The 22,057-nt window shown below is 41.3% G+C and overlaps 1 protein-coding gene across 5 annotated transcripts in view; it reads left to right on the top strand.

Annotated features, from left to right (window-relative positions):
* Positions 1-22,057, top strand: part of vgll4b (vestigial-like family member 4b) — a 40,918-nt gene that overhangs the window by 3,920 nt on the left and 14,941 nt on the right. Inside the window, exon 1 of one of the 5 annotated variants that reach the window (XM_035388531.1) lies at positions 14,381-14,894. The exons of 3 other annotated variants lie outside the window; for them this stretch is intronic. In XM_035388531.1, the coding sequence (XP_035244422.1) occupies positions 14,813-14,894 (82 nt within the window). In that variant the 5' untranslated portion in view covers positions 14,381-14,812. Of the gene's footprint in view, positions 1-14,380; positions 14,895-22,057 lie in introns of those variants that run through there. One more of the 5 variants, XM_035388534.1, reaches the window with a different exon arrangement.

Genomic DNA, 22,057 nt, shown 5'->3' with positions numbered 1-22,057 from the left:
ACAACATTATGTAAAATAACGACATTTTAATCAGGCAAATTCACTTTTAAGCATTATAAAAGTTTTATTTTTCTGGAACACTTCCCTTATAAGTATATCCGGTATGATGCAAGTTAGTTTAATATAGGGTCCTGCAGGATGTTTTCATTTTGCTTTGCGCACTGCATGTTCTTCTTGCATGTTTGAGAGGGATTTCCTTCTCCTTCGTAGGTCTTGGTGAAAGAGGAATGGGGAACCTTGCGGTCTCTCCCCCTGCTGTGTTTTTGTTTTGAGCAGCGCTGATGTCACTGTTGTGGTTGCACTGGCCTCTTTGTTTCAGACACAATACACCCCAACCTGTTTCCACAATGGTGCACCAGCATCGCTCACCCAGAAACTCTGCCTGCTTGTTTGCATTTATGACAAACATTCAGAATGCCTGTGCTAGTGAAGCACACAAAGCAGGCTCCCTGACTCTTGGACCTACTTCTTTAGCCTCAATTGCTGCTGTGCGGGTCACCGTGAATAGAGTCTTTCAAATCTGGTAGAGAGCTACGTGAAAGTGACCATCAATTGCTATCAGGGTTAGAAGAACTCCGGAGAGGCCTGTGGTGGAATTCTCATGCAGGATGGATTGAAGGCAGGTATGCAGAGACAGCCTGGGCCAGTTACCTTTGTCGCAAACCCTGCAGTCCTTATATTCGACAGTCTACTTTGAAGTTGAAAAAAAATTTAAGTAGTGGGATGAAAGGTTGGATTGGTCTCGGTCACTGCAGGGATGAGCTGGATCAGGTGGTGCTGGAATTGGATGAAAACCAAAAGGCCACCAGCCCTCCAACCCTGAAAAAGGGAAAAGGAGCCCAATTAGATTAGCCTCTCTGAATGACTTCTTTCTTTTCCTTCTGGGTGTGAACTGCAGCAAGATGTTATCCTCTTCTGTGATACTGACTTTAACATTCCTTAGCACCCCCCTTTTTGCCATTTCTATCTATGAAGCTGTACTTTGTGAAAGACTTGGTCCATATAAGTCAGTTCTGCTTTGAAATCCTTACAAAATTAAAGAGAGGCAAAACATTTGAGGATCTGCGTATCAACAAGAGGTAGAAATTGTGAAGAGGAAGGTTAATTGGAAAACGTTTCAGGGTTTCTGTCATTATTCCAGTACTGTCTTTGTTTCGAGCCTTCCAGTATGGCTACTGCAGCATGAACGTCAAACAGGTTGCTGGCCTGAGGTATTGAAAAGGGATAGGTTCCACCTCAGGAAAGATGAAGTCTTTGCTGCTGCTGTCCTTGTGGCGTACAGGTAACAGATGCCCAAACCTGCCTGGGAGAGTAGGAGTGGCTGTCAGTTGACACAGAAGCTCTTTTGTCAGTGTGGTATAGCTCCCTTTGCTGAGGCAGTTGCTTGCTGCTGTGCTGTGGTTGTCTTTTGTGTTACATGCGCTTTTCTGTCACTCTTTTCTCCTCGTCTCCATTGCAGCCCTAGTGGCATGGTTTTCACACACTAGACTGAGAACATCATTTCCCAGGTGTGTAGTGTTATAAGGGGTAGGAGAGGAATGTCTCGAGGGTGAAGCATTTTTTTGTTTGTTTTTTTGCACCTGCAAGCACATTGCTAACCCCTTTCTTATTGAGGGCGCCCCTGCTTGCTGCTGCACAGACTGTTTGATCTGTTAGTGAATTTAGTTTCATTTTTGTAAAATCATGTTCTTTGAAAGTTAATTGCTAAATAAATTGAATTGGTACACAGCAGTTCCCTTTGGTCAAAGTGAACGGTTGGAGAGAAAAAGATTTTTAAAGGCGGGGGAAGGGCAATATATGGACCTACAGAGTAAAATAAGTGTTTCTCGTAAAGTTTCTCTCACGAAATTGGTAAGGGCAAGGATAAGACTTCTTGTCAGGTCTTATCCTTGTCCTCTCCCCTGCTATGTACATTATCTGTTAATGCTGATTTAAAGTGCCCTGTTTACTCCTGTGCTTTTATTGAAAAGCCCAGTGCCTTTTGTTTGCCTTGGCCCTGAGCGTGCCATTGATGAAGCACGTTTCAGGCTGCTCCCGTTGTGATGAGAACATGTTGAGTCATGAGCACCCACCCCAATGCATGGAGAAGAAGCAGAACTGCCCCTATTCTTCCCCAATAGACTGGACTCTCCATGGATATGTGCTGTGCTCTTCATTAATGGGATGAAAATTTCAATAGGGGGCTTCTCTTTTGTTCTCTTTTGTTCTTTTCAGCTGTGTTTGTGTGTGTGTGTGTGTGTGTGTGTGGGGTGTGGGGTGGGGTGGTGGTGTATGTTGGGGGGCACTGGCCGTAAAGCTTTCTTCATTTTCCGTGTTTGTGTTTGTTTGTTTGTTTGTGTGTGTGTTTGTGTGTGTGTGTGTGTTAGGGGACACTGGCTATAAAGCTTTCTTCATTGTGTGTGTGTGTGTGTGTGCACGCACACGCACATGCATGTGCACCCATGTCCTTTCTTTGTGTTGCTTATCAGTGAATCTCAAGGTCCCTGGGCTTTTCTAAGAAAAGCAACAATAAAGTGATGTCATTGTCAGCCAATAGCTGGAGTGGGAATAAAGTGTGCGTGCGGGGCTGGATCTGTTACCATTATTAAGAATATTTCCTCTGACAAATTAATGCAGGGCAGCTTACTGAGAATTAAGTAGGTAGGTACAAACTACAGTTCAAAATCTAAATCATCAAATCACAATCTCCACAAGACTTGACAAGGCTGACAGGACCCACAGCTGCAATCACTGAGCAGGTCCTCTGGAGGTCAGAGGTCACTGTGGGCACTGTGACACTGTTTCCCACAGGGCAAGGGGCAAAGGTCAGGGTATGTAGGGAGGGCAAGCCAAGTAGATGGGGGGCTTTCCTTGGCTGTGTTTTGTGTGCTATTGTTTATACTGGGCTTTATTTGAGTGGTGTTTGCCATTTAAGGACTGGTCATCTGGGTTTCAGTTAAAAATGAATAACTTCTCAGGTCCAGCCTATTATCATGTTCAGATACTGGATGCATACATTCAATGATTTTCAATTAGTTCAGCTGTCCCAGAAAACAACCTGATAGTTACTACCCAGCAAGTTTTTATTTATTTATTTATTTATTTATTTATTTATTTATTTATTTATTTATTTATTTATTTACGTACTTACTTACTTACTTACTTACTTACTTATTCTTCTTATTAGTATTATTAGTATGTTTTTGTTGAATGCAAATAGACACGATGCAGTTTTAGTTTTGATTTGGTTCTTCAGAGTGAAAGAAAAATGGTTATCCCACTTATTGCTGTCCCTTCTTTGTTTTGATTATTCTGAGCCCTTTGGTGCCAGCCTTGATAATTGTTTGACAGTGAAACAGGCAGCCGCCTTTCCCAGGAACAAAAGTACCTTTCTGGTTTCAAGCTGTTCCAGAAACCATAAACATATTAACCCTTAAACCCTCACTCAAGGTAGTAGCCAACACAAAATGTCTCCAGGACAGAATATCTGAAATTCTGGCCTCTTCAAACACTAATGTCAAAGCTGCACTTCTCTCCTGTTTCAGTTATACAGAAATTGACAAAAAGAGAAATGGGCATTGTTGAACCCTCCCACTGTGTGCATTGTAAACTGAAATCTGATATGGGGCTGGTTTCAGTGTATGGTTACCCATTAAAGGCCTGCAGTATTTTTCCATGAACTGTAGAAATTCAGAAATCTAGAGTAGAAACCTATTGCATTACAATGTGGTTTGAATGACATTAAAGGTGTTAACAATAATGACTGATAGCTTTTTGTGTAGTTTAATTTTTAACACTGAGACCTGAGTCTCAGTTGTATCTGTTTGTTCTAGATTTACGTTTGTTGGATTTTCAATTCACACAAATATAAGGGATAAAGAAATGAGGATAAAGACACAATATAGCCATTATTTTTAGTCGTGCGTATCTTCTTGTAAATTTAAATTGTGGTCAACTGAAATATACCCCAAAAGACAGGAAAATTGAATATTTCACCTATGTAATAGTGTCCTGTGAGCAGGAAGGAATCTTGTTGACTCTTCTGTCTACCTGCATATGTGGACCTCTATACAAAACATATCAGTTAAACCACGAAAGAAAATTCTTGGAATTGCAGTGTTGAAAGTCAAAAATGTTGCAAGCCCATTTTATTCTGATAAATTTTTGATAGTGTTGGAAGACTGTTGGAATAACAGACAGTTATTAAGCACGCAATGTACAGCAAAAAAACCCCATAACTTCTAGTTTTGAAAACGTAGCCCATATGAAATCGTCAATAGTTAACTTTTTTAAGCTTCATAGTAGTAGCTCAGCCATTTCTTGGTAACATATTAAGTATCTGTCTGGTGTGCAAATTGCAATGGATTGTGCGTCTTTCTCGTTACGGTCTGTATTCCCTCAAATGGAGCAGGTACGCCTGGTATACATGTTAGCTTATGGACTGACATTCTAAACAAGCTCTCAGAACGACTGTGTTGGTTTGCCTTGGTAACTGCCACATGCCTTTATGCCTGAAACTCTCTCAGGATTGCATACACAGCCACAGAGTGTTTGGGCCTCTCTGTGCTGAGTGCCCACTACCCAAAGGAAGGGCATACACATCTCACCCTGTAGGGCACTGCTAGGGCACATCTCACCCTGTCGGGCACTGCTAGGGCACATCTCACCCTGTAGGGCACTGCTAGGGCACATCTCACCCTGTAGGGCACTGCTTGGTGTCCTCCAGTAAACTGCAGAGCTGAGAAGGGTGCTCCCAAGGCACAGGCACACATACAGCCAGGACAGACACCAAAATGACCGGCCTATCAATTGTAGTAGATGTTCTCATGATCCTTCAGGGCAGACCAAAGTTCTTTTTTTCCCGCTGGTTTTGAAAACAGTTTTTTTAAGCAGGGTTGCTGATGTTTTTATTTAATCTCGGCAGGCGGGTTCACCGTAGGCCGCAGTGAGATTTGGAACGTGTGGTAAAAGACGGGGGAGACGTGCGGTGCACGCAGAAACGACACGTGTTTAGGGCTTGCTCTTGTGTCTTCGTGATGTCTGAATACTTAAACTGTGATTTACAGTTGAGGGAACAGGTGAAAACTGCTATCGGCAGAGATCCTAATCACTGGCTGTGATGCGGTTCAACATAAGGAAACTGCAGTTTCAACTGCCAAGAGGTTATCCTTTACTTTCCCTTTGGTGTTACAGTGTTTATTTATATTTATATACAATGTAGCTTAATTGAATAATATAATTTCACAATTAATAAAGAATAAATTAAAAAGTAACAAAATAATCCTGCTTCATTAAAGCACTCTGGTTACAGTTGATGCTTTGCACTCTTATTCAGGCAAATACTGCACTATTAGGTAACTGTGACAAATCACACTGACCCCTTTGAAATGTAACTTGCGCACATAAAAGGACAATTTGCACCTTGGCTGTTTCCTTCTTTAGAAACTGAAGACAGTCTATAATTTATATGTGAGCACAGTTTAAAGTTAGCCCAGACACTAATGATCACTTGCAGCATTTAATTACCTTCCTTTAAACCAGTCACCACTGTGGCTTCACCCACAGATATTTTTCATGTTTAGTTTGGAATGTGTTTTTTTCCCCCCCTTCCAGAAGTGTCCTTCTTTGGGACTGTGTGTGGGCTACTCTTTCCTTCATTTAGGAATTCTAAGCATTTCCATTGCATCACACTTGACTTCAGCCTCCTTCAAAATATGGCCACAACAGGTTGTAAGCATGTGTGTGCACTGTGCTGGTGCTCTTATCGTATTTTCATAATGAGAAAAGCTACACATTAAGTGTCATGCGTGTTATCACTTAAAGGTAATGTAATTGAGTTCAGAATATTGCAAAGGGAAATTGAAATATACTGGATGAAAGTAACTGCTCTCAAGGGACAAATATTTAATAGCCTATTTCCTATTGCACAGTGTGCTGACTACGAGAGCTCTACTGCATTGCATCTTTTGGACTTGGAATAAGGTCTTTTTTGTTCTGTGCTAAGCCCTAGTAACTACTGTAATGTGACTCCATATTGTATGTGCAGTAAGCCATTGCAATGCATGTGATAACATGCAAATGTAATGGATTTGCATTAAAACGACAGCACAGAACAATATTTGTTGCAGTCAGTTTCTAACCAAGAAAATAGGCCTGTTTTCTTGGTTAGCAAATAACTACTGTGTCAGGACTGCATCTTTTTCAGAAAGGAGTGCCTCTGGGATTCTGAAGGAAATGGTTTGGTTCATAATAGAAATAGGTTTATGAGCTGAAACAACAGTAAGATGAACAGCCTCTGTTAGTGTGCCCCCCCCCCCCCTCCCATTTAAAATGTATGGCATTGAACGCCAGTGCTCTCGAGTAGCTGTCTCCTCACACCTCAGCCTTGTTCTGTGTAATTTAATGATGGAGTTTCCCCATGTCAGCACCACCTCATGCCTCATACACATATTTTGTTTACAGAGAAAAGGTCCTGGCAGTTTTAGACTTAACCAGGATACGATCTGCCCTAACTGACATGGCTTGTAAATCTTCACCAAAGTTGAAGCCTGCCTTGGCCGCTGGCCAGGAATGCACTTTGACTTATATCCTGGATCAGCATTAAGAACGGGTAGCTGCAGCCGCCTCCCCCCCCCCACCCACCCAAGCTCCTTTTTGGGTGGGCAGACATCTTAAAGGGCAGATTGGGGAGGATGGGGGTCTGAATTAGGAATAGTGAGTGCTGAGGCTCATATCAGTACCCCAGAGAGAGAGAGAGGTGGGGGCTGGGGGAGAAGGGGGGGGGGGGGGGGGGGGGGGTCAGAGAGTGCAAACTGCAGCTGTCTCACTGTATCTGGGATACCGTGAGCTCTGTTGCTTGTGAACCGTCAGGAATGCAATCTTCTGAACACCAAGCATCTTATTAGACAGCAAGGGTGTCTGTGGAATTATGGGCAAGAGGCGGGAGGGGGGGAGAACAGGACACACTTTGGCCTCTGTTTAGGAGTACAGTGCAGCAGGATCCAGGAGAGTCTGTTTGGAGTAACACATGCAGGGAAACAGGCGGGGCCTCTTCCTGATCTGGTTTCACCCACCAGTGCCTCCCTCCTCTGCCTCCTGTTGCACTGGCACTGAGGTCCTGTCTCCCCGCAGGAAGTATCGCATTACTTTTCCAAAACAAAGAGAACAAGGGATACCCACAGAGGGAAAGAGCTGTCTCACGTGTTCTCACCTTTTTGAGCCATTATCTGTCATACGGAGTCCTTCTTTAAACACAGACAAATTGGCTGCTGGTGTCCAGTGACTGCAGTTACATAATGTTTCTGCGGAGTGCCAGCTGGGTGTGGAATTTTATATGCCCATATTTATATGGGCAGGATGCCTATTAGAGGAACTGATTTATATCCTGCATGCTAAATACAATAGTCAGGTTGAGTATTATGTATTTGAATGTTAGCATATCTTTATTAAAGCGATAAGCTGATCGTTACACATTCCACTTGATTTCAGAAAAATGTCCTGAGCTTCAGGCCCTGTTTAAGGTTTCTGCCTCTTGCATGAAATAACCTCCCCACTGTGAGACTAGAGGATCTTTTTTTTGGGTAAGATTTCATCCTTAAATATAGTAGACTTTCTGGGCTATTTTGATAATATTTCAGTTTTTGTGTGTGTTTTTGACTGGCCCAGACAGTTTTTGTGTGTGATGAAGGATATTTAGATATTTAGAAGTATCTCACAACCTCTCAGCTTTACAGTGCCAGGTGTAAGGAATTGGGGGGTTCCTAGACTAAAGCCAGGAAATGCCATTTGAGTTCACTCCAAAGCAGAGGCAATGCACAACGACATTATGTTACCAGAGGCTGTACATATAACAGATTCATTTCATAGCATTTACTGACAATTGTACACATACAGTGAGCCCTATAACATTTGTGACAAAGACTGTTTTTTTCACTCCAACCCTAACAAAGCACATCTCATTCAACAGCTAGTGATCTTGTTAAACTGCTAATTAGTAGAGCGTGGTGTGCCAAATTATGGTTGAAATGAAAACCTACAGGATGGTAGATCTCCAGGAACAGGGTTGGTTACCACTGCTGTATAAGAATTGGTGTTCCCAGCATATATGTGGGTTTACACTATTATAGAATCCTCAGTTCAAAAGGTCACAGAAAAAGAAAAAAAAGAAAAAGGTGACAATCTCTGACAGAAATGTCATTCACCTCAAGATTGCTTATCATCCCTCCCGAGCTGCTACTTCATAAGAAGTTACTCTCGGATACTCGGGGCACCAACAGGGTATGACCCTTTCGTGGGTACCCCCAAGGGAACTTGTCTTCACAGGACGCCAGTCAGACAGCTGTCCAAACTTGTTCCAGTGAAAATGGCCTGGCCCAGCATTGTCAGGGTGGTGTTTTGTTTTCCATAGGAAACAGAATGAGCTGAAGGTGACTTCAGTCATATCCCTTTCACTGTTAAGCAGGCCATTCCACCCCCCAAAAAAAGGTCAGGACATCTGAGATATTTTGGCTCGGTGCGCTATACATGCTGTGATGGTAAAACTGAAAGTTGGCCGTTCTGTGCTGACGATTTGTGAACGTTTACGCAGTGGGTGTTGTTGAGCACTAATGCTGTGGAACAGCTTGGACTTGTGTATATGAAGGCGGTCTATTATTCTGCATTAATATGGGGTGCTCACACTGTGAGGCTTTGTTTATTCTGCTGTATGTAAAACTGTATCCTTGTTCCCTACCGTGGAAATGTACTGAATTGTTGTATAATCATTAATCACCTTGATGTTCTGTTGCTCAACACCGAGTCAGCTGTACTGTGAACATAGTGGCCATTTTTTTGTCATTTCCTTTAGACAGAATGCATTTTATTATTAGAATCACAATTTAGCAATGCATTAACTATCATTACTGAGTGCTAAGTGCCTGCAATTGCATTTTTGCTATTCTGTGTGGCTTCAGTAAATAGCAAGTCTGCCCCATAAGTACTAATACTCTGGGCTGTTTGCTGTGCTTCCCACTCTTCAGGTGATTATAAATTCCAATTTGCAACCATTTTCCAATAGGAAAGTATACTGGAAGGACAATTTAGGCTAAGATCAGGGAACCAATTCCCAACCAATTCCCTCAAAAAGGGAGCTGGTGCATGGAAACTGTAGATAATAAATTCAGAACTGTTGTTGGTTTCATAAACTGAATATATGTTTTCATTCATCATATAAGCCTATCCGTATGACTTAGGATACTTAAGTAGCAGTAAAACTGACCACTTCTCACTTCAAAAACATGGTCCGTAATATTTTAAGCAACCTATTGTCAGTTTTTTTTCATCATCAAATGATTTGGAATATTTTTAAACTGTGTGTCTGCAGTGCCAAACCTGCTTTTCTCTGCTTTGCTTTAATGACACTTGTACAGTTCATTGCTCTGGTACTGTCTCATCCTGTCAGTCATCCATATTTTCTGTCTAATGGTACCATAAATGTGCATTTCCATAAACCGCAGAATCAGCTGTCGAACTCAACTGTCTCTGGCTTATCAGCAGGTTTGTGCATTTGCCCTGTCGTCATACTGAAAAACGTGATCTTTGCTGATCCCTCGCATGTAGAGTTTACCCTCAATCGCTGTATTGTACTTTAGCACTTTAACTGTGTGTTCTGTTCACACGCTGTTGATTGGGCCAGTCACACAACTGTTGACTGAGCCTTCCCAATTATACAGTGTTTGTGGGTCCTTGTTGTCTCCTTAAACTACCCACAATTGAAGACAATGGATTAAGCAGCTCACTGAATAGGGCCAGTGTTCAGACTTGGCTTGGATATTCCACAGAGTGTGTGAAATATGAGACAATGACTCATTAAAACCAATGAGAACCATTTTCTTTAGTATTGAACAGGGTTAGGAGGGGGAGCTGGGTGAGGTGCAGAGCGGGGGGGGGAGGGGGGGTTAGGCCCTTGGTTTGTGTGAATAGACCCTTCTAATCTCCTTTGCAAGTGAGAGTAAAGTTAGAGTAAGGGCTGTAATTTCAGTGATGAGAGAGGTCAATTGAAAACTGTGGAATTAATTTAAATAATCCCTTTGCTGTACTATTGAGTTACATCCTTGCCCTGTATTAAGTTTAGAATGGTGTGGTCTACTGAAGGTTACCAGGGTTTAAAAATTTGGAAAATCACTAGCAAATGGGATTTCATCTAAAAATGTGTGTTTTTTGGTTGGGTGGGGTATCCACTGTACACTACCTCTACATTATTAGTAATGATTTATTTGGCAGACGCTTATTTATGATGGCATCTGTAGCTTATATTAAAAAAGAAACAATTTCAATACCAGACATGTACTCCAACACATGTCCTAAGTATGCATATTGGGGATGCTATTTGTGGTGTCAGTTGTTTTGTAAAGACTTCTGGGATTTCCAGAAAGTCGTGCCACACTGCCACAGATGGAAACAGAGAGGGACCCTGTTTACATGTTTTCTATAATTACTATGACAGTGTGTGTGTGTGTGTGTCTGTCTGTCTGTCTGTCTGTCTGTCTGTCTGTCTGTCTGTCTGTCTGTCTGTCTGTCTGTCTGTCTGTCTGTCTGTCTGTCTGTCTGTCTGTCTGTCTGTCTGTCTGTCTGTCTGTCTGTCTGTCTGTCTGTCTGTGTCTTGTCTGGGTGCCTGTGTGTGTGCGTGTGAGGATTGTGGTGTGTGTACAGGCTCCGCTGCAGGGCCAGTGAAGCTCAGGCAGTTGCATTATTAGTTGTAGCACGGCCAAGCGAATGGATTGGTCGACAGGGGCCTTGCAACCATGGCAACACTGTAGGGCTGAAGTCGTCAGCTAAAGGCTGGCTGCTTGCAATTTGAGCATGTTTTAATCTTGATTTTTTTTTTTTGGATTAAAATCAAATCCTTGACTTGGCATAAGCAGATATAAGCATGCCAATTACAACACAAATCAAACTCTTACATTTTTTTTTATTTGAAATGATTTTATTTCATTTTTCTAAACTTTGACACTAATGGACAGTATTAGCACATTATTTATATTTAGGCTTTGAATGCCTTTTTAAACATAGGTTAGTGAATAAACCTTTCCCTTCTGGTATTTTCAGAGTGAAGTTTAAAATGGCTTAGCACATCTTCTTTGTATTGTGCTAAACAAGCTAAACAAATATGTTCTGCAAATATGATTCTTTTGATATGTCCGGAGTCTCTGTGTGTTCTACAGATTGAACTGTAAGTTGCATTGGAGTGCTTTTTACGTTAAGGTAAAGGGAGTGGAGACACAGAATATGTAGCAGGAGACAAAAGGTAAATCGACACTGTTTTCTGTTTTGAGGTTGAAATAAGTGCCACACCCTGCTCATTATCTCAGCCCATTATCTCTACCCAAATTCACCTCAAGGGAGTTGTTTCTCCGGTCTGACAATTTCTGTTTTTCTATTTTCTGTTTGTGATCAGTAAGATTGTGAATATTGGTAATGATGTAAATAACTTTACATTAACAGATTATTCAGGCTCTGTATACAGTGTGCATGTAACTACCTGTTTTACCTGGAAACCCAGTAAAATAATAAACTGGAAACAGAACTGTGTTGAGTGTTCCTTTTGTGTGTGAGAAGTGCACCTAATAGCTCAACTAGCCTTTTTCCCATTGTGAAAGTGTGTAGGATGCGGAGGGGAGAGCTTTTAGCAAGCTGCGACATGAAATATAGTCCAAACTGTAGGACAGAATAATAAGGAGGCGCAGTTTGAATTAAGTGCTAGCTTTTGGATCAGTAGTTGCAGTTATTTTTACCTGAAATGCATTATTCACAACCTTTTATGTTCTTTCTGGGAACAAGTGGTCATAGGCTTTTATAATTTTTTCAATACATATTGAGGCTACGGTGGAAATACTTCCCTTGGAAATGGAAAATTGTATAGAAACATGTCAGATTATGTTCATGTGAGTTTTTCTTTTTTTTGTGGGGGGTATGTCTTGCATGATATGCGGTTGTCTTGACCATTGACTGTAAGGACTTCACAAAAATGACAGGTTACATAAACATGAAATTAAATAGTTTCAGGAACAGTCTTGCATTACACCCAAAATGTAAGTTTAAATTAATTTGAGATATCATGACTTAAGTATTAGATACTTATGAATGTGAATATGAATATGAAGTGTTCAAGTTGCCAGTTAAATTGTTTCTATAACCAAAGCACTGTTAAAATAAATGTTTGTTGAACTTGAAATCAAGAGATTTATTCTCTCCTAAAGTTTATATTCAAGTTTTAAGATTATTAACTGAAATTATTTCAAATGTTAGGTGTGGGGGAGTGAGTCTTTGTTAGTGCTTGAACCTTGAGGTCTCAGAAGTGGTTGGGGTTCATCTTCAGTAGGGGAAAGGTCAGCTGCTCTGTTTAACTGTTAGACATGTATTTGTATGTACCTTTTCATGCAGACTGAGGAATCCCTGAGTTACCTGTTCTGCAGTTCTTTTGTGTCTACCATTTGGACTGGGCTGGAATCAGCAGCTGTGCATGTACTCAGGAACCCTTTTGTTTTGCAAGACTGTGGGAGCTTTCTCCTCCAGACTCTCCTGTGAGAACGTAAAGGACAGTTTAAATAATTGTTTGACTCTCAAGCGACCCTGTACCACTCCCACTGCAGGAAAACTGCAGTGCAGGGCAAATTGGCAGAGATGTCTCCCTGTACATCACAACTGCCAACACTGATCTCAAGCAATTCTGTTTCTGAAGGATTCACTGATGAAGGATGAATGGTTACTGTGCTTACTTCGCTTCTGTAAAGTTAGAAATGGAGTCAGAAAGCTGTTTTTATAAAAAAAAACATGGCTGTTTAGAAATTGGCGTTGAAGGTGTAGCTTTGGAGTTGCTTGTGTTCGGGCATGATCTATTCGGTTCTTTGGTACTGGTGTAGTTAAAACGGCTTTCAGGACAGGAACAGACTTGTGCTCAGTCAATCAGATTCCTTCAAAAGCTTCAGCCAACTTGTGAGATTTGTGCCAGGTTTTGAAAGCCACAACTGACACTGGTGGGGTGACATAGCTCAGGAGGTAAGAGCGTTTGTCTGGCAGTCGGAGGGTTGCCGGTTCGATCTCCCGCCCTGAGCGTGTCAAACAAGTGTCCCTGAGCAAGACACCTAACCCCTAATTGCTCCCAATGAGCTGATTGATACCTTGCATGGCATCCTTTCACCGTTGGTGTGTGAGTGTGTGTGAATGAGTGAATGAAAGGCATCAATTGTAAAGCGCTTTGGATAAAAGTGCTACATAAATGCAGTCCATTTACACTAAATCTGTCCTTTGTATGCATATCCTCACCCTGAGCTCATTTGCACTTACAGGCCAATACAAGGTTGAAGGAATGGAATTCTAATAATTACTCTCTTGCTGCTTATAAATGGACAAAATGAAAATAAACAAGAGTATTTATCTTAATGAGTAAATAGTTGCTTGCAGCTTCAAATGGTGTAAAATCCATTGCATAAGCCAGCTGGAAATGTTTACAGTTGTAATCATTTTGTAAGGCTTTCTATTAGATCAAGCTGATAAATCAACAATTGGAGGAATTCAAGGATACATGCAGAGCTTGCATTGACACTTGAATAGTAGCGCTGGCATTGTTTTAGCTCACTGAAATAGGCAATTTATTATTTTTTCTTAGATTGTACCACTAGAGGACAGTATAGTATCATTACAAACATTTTCACTTGCGACATCATTGCAATTGATTGCTTTAAATCGGTCGATAATCGTCAATGGAATAGCATGTTTATCTTATAATATTCTGATGATTCTCTTATTCTTAGGAATAATAACTGCTGGTTATGTCTGTGTAGATAGACTGCATTTGAATGTGTTTAAAAATTTCATTTTTCTAGCAATGACTATAATGTTTATTTAAATTATCTCTTGCCTATCATACAGTCAGTTGTTTTTCAACTTTCTTTTCAGGAATATTTTCAATGTAACTTGCATGATTATACTAGAAACCATATTAATTTCAGCGAACTTTAGTATCATTTGGTTATTGAAATTTTACATTAAATCTTATTTTGTATTTCTATATGCAAATGTTATTTTCAGTACATCTTCTAGTACCTATTCTAGTATAGACGCGTCTCTTCTGTTGTGTTTAGATTGGTATTGGTATTGCAGCACTGAAACTAAAATAAGTTCAGGATTTTATGTGAAATATGAACTGTAGTTGGAAGACAATTCAATTGTACATTGTAAACTGTTATCTGTTTGTAGCTAAGCAGGATTGAAAATCCCTGAATAGACGTCTTTGTATTTTATTTAGCGAAGGCTGTAGCCTACTGCTTCCTGTCACAGAATTTTGACATAGCCCCTCCTTGTTTTTGCCTCCCCTTTTCTGATTTCTCGTGTTCGCTCTGGCCCTCGATGCATTGGGAGGCTGATCTTGTGCAGAAAAAATCCCTGACATTTGAGGCGCTCGAGGGATTTACCGAGCATGCCCAGTGGCCGAAGCCTACATAGAGGAAACGGGTGCACATACGAGTCATACCAAGCATAGCCTGCGTGTCAGTGCAGTCTACTTACAGCGGGCTGTGAGGAGAACTGGCGCGACCCTTTTGTCCCAAAATACGTACTTTCGAAACCCTTAAAGTTGTTGAAGCGTTTTAAACTTTTACGGGGAACTTTTTAGATCCATACTTTACTATAAAGGTTCAACCCTTGAGGGGTTGCAGTTTTGTTTTGCTCTGAGAAAAGTTAAAGGCTGGGCCTTTAGCTGTCTGAGTTGAATTCTCGAAAAGCTGACCGGTCGCACCATTTCTCACTCTGCCTTGGTTGGAAGCAAACAAGCGGGTCTTTTTTGCTAAACCAATAAATGCTTCTTACGAAAATGGACCTGTTGAACTACCAGTACCTGGACAAAATGAACAACAACATTGGCATACTTTGCTACGAAGGTAAATAATTTTGTTATTCCTCTAAATAAAACGCCCGTTCAAAGTTTTTCTTGTTGCCTACTTGTTGGTAATTTTCCTTTTATTACATTTTGGTATTGTCTGCAAATTTGTGAATATACTAGCATGGTGATATTATCATATAATTCGAGTGACGTAACTAATGATAGCCGGTCCAATATAGCTAGTTGTATCCGTGGGAAGTTGTATTGAATGGGTTGCGTTTTCAACTAAATTTCGTTTCTAGTTGTTTTTGTTTTGTTTGATAAATAGACCAATGAAACTTGTGCCGTGTTTCCATTAGCTAACTTGTGAACTCACTGGGGAGCCACGGTACGTTGTGAGCTACAGGTTATTGCCTACTTTAGGTTTTTCAAAAAACTGAAAAATCGTATAACCACGGCGCTACTCGGCAACAAAAGGCTTCCAGCGTCTGGTTTGCAATTCTAGTCGATGGCACTGTTTGGATTAGGGGCGGATACTAGTGTCTGGGTTTATTTTTCGATTTTCGATTCTTAGGATAAATATGCTAGTGTTGGTGGGTGTAGTATGGTGGTAAAAATGAAATCGGTACAATAACAAGAAAATGGAAAATATAATATTTTTTGAGTGCAATGTAGGCGAATGGTAAAACCTGTTCCTTAGGACAGAAATGTTGCTAAAACTGAGATGGTCAAATTCATCGTGGTCGTGGTAGTTACACTGCGTTTCGTGGACATGGCCATTGCCTTGAGCTAAAGTTTTTACCGTGCATATATTGGTACGTGCAAATCGGGAAAACTGGAATGGCTCGGCTGCAACATAGAGAGAGAGAGGCCTAACTGATTAAATTTGGCAGAATAGTTGCTTTCTGTTGGAACCATACCGTTGTCGAAGTGGATTTCGAGGTTAGGCCCAACTTTTCCAAAGTTTGGAAACGCTTAAGCGGAGGCTAACGTCACTTGCCATTTTCAGAGGAGTTACCCCTGCTGAGGCCCATATGGTTTCTTGTGCCGTGCTTTGTCTTCCATATCAATGTTGTTCTGAAAAGTGCACCGGGTTATTCAGTGATGGTCCTTTTTTCTGTTAATGCGTCGGTCCATATTGGCAGGCTTTAATAAATGAACAGAATGTTGATTTGGAATGTGAATGTAATATACTGGACTAGGACGTTTCTAGTCGATCGAAACTGTTGTCGGTGATGCTTTAATTGCGTACAGTAATTTTAAGTGATGTGCCTGCTTCCTGTTTTATTTGCATATCAAGCTCTGCTTCAGTGAAAATGTTTAATGAGTGGCATAATTACGTAGCTCCTCCTTCTGGTTGCACACTGAATTGTAGAGGCACCATGAGGCCAACTTTTCTGGAATAGTCGTACTCCTTATGCATATTCTCTTTATGCAATGCTATTCCCAGTGTTTGGGTATTTTCGTTTTTTCAATTAATAAAGGTATGGGAATAGTTGCAGTAATCCCGGTGTGTGTGTGTCTGCGCGTGCGCGCGCTTGTCTGTTTATAGATGGTGTGGGGGGGCGGGGGGATCGGGGGGTGAGCACATTCCATGTGTGACCAAAGACGATACCTATGTTAAGCATTGGCCCGCATTGCTATGTGCCGTGTAGTTTTGCATGTTGTAATGCAGCGGACGGTTTTAGCGGTGTGGGCTGTAGATAACGGTCGTATTAAAAGCGCCGCCAGGGGCCGTGTTATCTGATGAATGTTGCAGGGCTCTGCAGTATGTCAGTGCCTGCAGGCCCTGACTGAAGGCCTCTGTGCTCCACTGTACCGGCCTCCTGTTGGTAGCCGTCACTTGTCAGGGGATGGAAAGGCGATACAGGCAGCAGTCTGAGCTCCAGCGCATGCTGCTCCTAGCGTGGAGAATAAGAAGCAGAGAGGCTCCTTTTGTTAAGAGCAGCTTTGAAAACAAACACTAGTGACCCTGTCCAAAGAGCCAGGGAGGCTCGCATCCATTCACACCAGACTCTGGAGAGGTGTCCGTTCACAGACATGTTCTTTTTACGGGTTTGAGGATGCCAAAGTTAAATAAGAATAAATATTAACCTTTATACACTGGCTTGGTTCTGTATTCCCACAAACTACTCATGTTACTCAAACTCAAGTCTGTGTTTCAGTTTTGGAGATTGGTTGTGAGCCTAGTGACAGACTTTTTTAAAACTCTTTTTTTGTTCCCGTTTCCCCCTCTCATTGCTAAAACTGGCTTGATCTCTGGCTGGCGGAAACCTGGTCCCTCTCGGTATTCTCCAGCTGAAATTCCTTAGTAAGCATGCTGGGGGATTTGAAGTTGGAGTTGGGGCTCTGGTGCAGTCAGTCAGAGCTTGCGGAGTATCAGCAGGCTGCTTTGAACAGAAGCGCTGTGTCAGTTTAAAATGTCAGCATTCTGGGACCATTCAGGCTGGAGTCTCTGTGGCTCATCTTTTAATAGCTGCTGGGATTAGCCTCGCTTCTTGCACACTTTCACATTGTTAGTTCGTTCAGCGTTGGCGCTCACCACCGTCTGGCTTTTTGATTCGCACTCGTCTTTCCATAATGTTTTAAAAGTGCTCTCAGGTAGCATATTAACACAACATTATTATGTGTTGCTCAGTAGAATATGATGTGATTAGCATATCTGTTTTTGTTATAATCGTGTAGCAGTATGAAGGGAACCTTGTGAACTGGCTTGCTGAATTAATTATTGATGTTTATGTAGCCTAAACCACCTGGCCAAGAACACCCTGTTCGTTTAGAGCTGTCAATGACTAAATGCTGTACCCTCCTGTTCTCGGTGTTAACATCAATCTTTTTCCATCTCGGGTAAAAAGCCATTTTGCTAAATTGCTGGCAATTTCAGATGATCCAGTGCTCTGTGTTGGGGAATTGATTTTGTCCCTGTGAGCCATTTTTAAAGTGTGACTATCAGCCATTTTCTCACTCCTCTCCTCAGCGTTTGATGTTTTCACACTCCATTTGAGGAGGCTGAGCATGTTTCCCTCAGTACCGTATCCTTAAAAACACTTCCACTTCCTTTGGGCAGCCTGTCATAATCCCAAAGAGAGTGGTCTATATGTCGTGTTAGCTGAGAATTGAAGCCTGTGTTATTTGGTAGCTATTTTGGAAAAGGGTTTAAACAACAGAGAATTTTAGTGGATTGTATTATAATTCCCCTGAGTTCCTTGTATACATACAGATCAGTTCCCTCCCACCAGTGTGGTGTTCATAAATCTTTTTCTCTCCAAATTTCCTGTGAAAACTGTGCATTCTTGGTGGTTTGTAGGCGTCTGGCAGAGACTTGATAAGGTGTATTTGGGCCCAACATATTCAGAGAGAGAGAGAAACTGCCAAGATTTGAGTTCATTTCCAGTGGCATGAACAGCTTTGTTGGAATTGCTTTGATTCTTGCTGAAAGCTCAGTTGGCTACAGCAGATTTTTTTAAAAATTGTAAATACGAATGTTCTGCATTTTTAGTCCGTAATCTGCCAGGGTCCAGATGACTTTTTATTGCGCTAAATTACTGGATGTGTACCTGACTAGTTGCCAAGTTCTCGGAGCCCACCCTTATAGCTAAAAATAAAGGTTCTTTGCCCAGCCAAGTAATGCTAAAGACTTTAGAAATGTTACCTGCATTACCGTGATGGATTGTGGGCTATAAACTCTGTGATTGAGTGACAGTGTTTCTAGGCTTCCTGCCTATGTTTTTTACTGCAGAAACTCAGATTCTGAGAGGAATCCAGCTCTGGACATGCATGTTATTTATGCCTATACACTTAAGCTTTAAGACCATTTGCCCTCGCAGTTCAGACCTTCTTGTACTCGTCTCAACGATTGCAAAACTTTGTTTTTCTCTTGTACGGTTCATGAATCACTTGACATCTTTAGATAAGCTAGCAAAGTGAAATCGATGGAAAAATGTGCAGGAGAGCAGGTGGTGGAAAGATTGACACAGTGGACTGTGCACACAGTACTGTTGGGGATGAAGAGCGATCGGACGCTGGTCAGGCTGCCTGAGAGAGGACGTCAGGCCTGGCCTGGCCTGCCAGCACTGCTCTCCCTGCCGGAATGTTCCTCCTGCCACCCAGTCACATGACCCAGTGACAGCGGATAGAAATACACAATTGCAGCCGTTCCTGCGTACCCTGTGTTTAACGCAACGTGCTTAACTCTATTTTTAATATGCCCAAGTGAACTATTGGGCTCATAAAATCCGCCTCAGCTGTGTACGTTAAGTAGTGAAGCACTGCTTTAAATACACATGTGCTCATTGGCTTGTGTTGGTGCGTATGTGCACGAGCATGTGTGTGCTATTTTTTCTGTTGAGATGTGAAAGCAGAAGGGTTGTTTTGCCAGCCTGGCTGTGTGATCTTAAGTACTTAGAATTTTTTTCTGCAGTATATGAAGGTAGTGAGTGGCTTGAACAAGAGAGAAAGTATTTTAAATAAGAAAGCTACCATGGAGTTGGATGTCATTTTTTCAATTTCATTCAATTTTTGGTTGTTTTCTTTAATTCATTGAAAGCGCAAGCTTGCCGCTCACAAATTCCTGGCTATTTTCTTTGTTGTTTTCCTTTGAATGTGGAAACTATGTAAACACAACTAATAGGCCCTAGGTATAGTTATGTAGTGCTAGGAAAGTGGACAGATCTGATGGCAGCTAATGTGCAACTTATTAAACCTCAGCCTATTGTGTTGACTTCTGTCCCTTTTTTAGTGTTATGTCTTTGTTGTTTTACTACCGATGTATTTCATTCAAAATGTAAACATTTCTTTGGGACATTTCTTTTGAGTATAAAAAGGAAGTGATTCAGCTTGACTCAAGCAGCAAACACTAAATGAGCAACAAAACACAGACCTCAATTTAATCAGCTTTTGACCTCACCATTAACTTCCAAATAAATTCAAGCATTACCCTACTTTTTTCGGTGCAAACTGACTACTGAACATGTTTAATATACTTTTGTGTACAAATGACCCCCCTGCACTAGATTGTGAGTGAGTAAAGAATTTATATTATCCTTAATTCAGCTGAAGTCTCAAGCTATAGCCTACATGCCAGAACGTCAAAGAGATGTTTTGGCAGTGCTATCATTTTTCTGGCAAGGGACCCTGGATTGACTTCTGAGGTGGCAGTTGGTTCAGTTTGTTTACAGAGTGGAAAATCCAACGATTCCAGAATTTGGGCGCAGGCCATTTGATACAGGACACTCATTTGTTTTTGCGTCAGAGGACCTACCAGATTTCTGAAGGGCATCTCTCACATTTGTACACCGAGGTGATGTTTTTCGCTCTTATGCAGCTTATGAAAACACTCACCCCAAAGTGAACTGATTGTTTAAAAAAAAAAGAAAAAAAAAGTGTCTGTATATCTGGGCAGCGCTGTCAAAAGAATATTTATGCTTTCATTTCCCTTAAACAGCCGAAGGCAACGTGGTTTACTTTCCCTTCATGTCACTCTTCGTGTCAGTTTTACCCATTTCTATTAGGCTACTTCCACACAAACAAACTAGCCTAAAACGTCCTCTTCCCATGACCAGATATCACTCTCCCATAATGTCCTGCTGAGTTCCAGATGTTTTCTGAGAGGATTAATGAGGAATATTCAGTTGCCTGCATGCACAGTTATGAGTTTGTACATTATTTAATTGAAATGAATGTATTCCCTGGAATTCATAGACAGCTGAAATAACATTTTAAAAATCATTTTGCAGTCCATTTCCACTTCTGGAATTTACTGTGGAGTGATGTTTGTGATCTGTAGGTCAAATTTTTTACCAGGTACCAAATTCCCAGACTTTACACTAATGTGTTAAAATGTTGTTTGAGGTAGCCTAAGGGAATTGCTGAAAATATTGCTGCTGTCCTGATGTAGTTACTTGGCTCTCTTTTTGCTGGGAGTGAAGGGTCTGTGGTTTATAGAGCTCATAGGGTGGGAACACTTCCTACCCAGTATCAAATTACGCACGGCCCAAACGCTAAACCACCTCAGCTAAGCACTTTTAAATGAATTGTTCTACTGTATGCTTTTGGTTTTGCGTGTACCCAAAAGGGTGAATTCCACTCTGCAGTGGCATTTCTAAAGGTTTTTTTGAAAGCATCCTGTGCCACTTTTTTCTATTTAATGCTTTAAATGGTTTTTTTTAGATAACTAAAAGGTTTCCACCAGCCAAGTTAAACACACAGTGCGTTTACATGCACAGTTAAAATTGATCTATATTAATAGCTTGATTTGGCGAAAGATGAGATTTAATTGGACTATTATCGTTGGCCCAATATACATGACTCAGAAAGAATCATCGATTTATTGACCGAGGTGTGTCTGATGAAGACCTTTTGCGTCACACAGTGGAACCAAAACAAAACAACAGGTAGCTAGTAGCAAGCGGCACCCTCGTTGGATGGCGGACTTCTTTTGGTTTTGTCTGTCTATATTGTCTGTGCCTGGACTATTAAAGACGCAAAATGGACAACTTTACAGCGCTGTACATTCCGTACGTTCTATACGCTTTAGTTTTGGTACAAATGAGATGAGGTGCTTCCACCGTACACGGATCTGCTCAGGGCTTCTTATAGGCTAAATCCTGCTTCCTCCAATTTTGTCGCAACTTTTTTGAATAGTTTGCCATTCTGTGTTTTTCTTCCATCCATGTATTTTAGGATATTTAACTCCTTTAGTTGCGATAGCATGAAGTTGGTCTCCTAGTCCGTCCAGAAATGTGTTTTTCGCCATGATACCTCCTCGACTGTGCGCTCGCTGTTCGACTTCCGGGTTAATTACCTGTTGCAGCGGAACCTTTTCATTATCAAAGTATGTTAGTCCGACTCTGAAAAAATCGACAATGTTTACGTGATTTTTAAAAGTCCAGTTCTAGCCGGACTAAAACAATAAATTGACTTTTTCAAACATCATGTTAACCCACTGACAGAAATGGCTTACTGGGCTACTGCAGACTAAAGCGGACATTACCGGGTGTTTCTTTAGCTGTCAGCATATTCCCTGTCAGTGTTACCATCATATCTAGCAGTGCTCAAACTGGATCTCAGCTGCACACTTTTCCTGTTGGAAAGCCAAAAAAAAAGCCTCCAGCAGACTCCAGACTTATGTCATCACCTTTTGGTACCTGGCATTGGTCTTTTCTCTCATTTAGGGAAATGGGTTGTGCATGCAAGGGAGATTGGCTGTGAACTGAGTGCTGT

Source organism: Anguilla anguilla, chromosome 13 (assembly GCF_013347855.1).
Source record: "Anguilla anguilla isolate fAngAng1 chromosome 13, fAngAng1.pri, whole genome shotgun sequence".
NCBI classification, from domain to species: domain Eukaryota; kingdom Metazoa; phylum Chordata; class Actinopteri; order Anguilliformes; family Anguillidae; genus Anguilla; species Anguilla anguilla.
The sequence above is the reverse complement of the archived record's forward strand: the minus strand, read 5'-3'. Positions and strand labels throughout refer to the sequence as shown.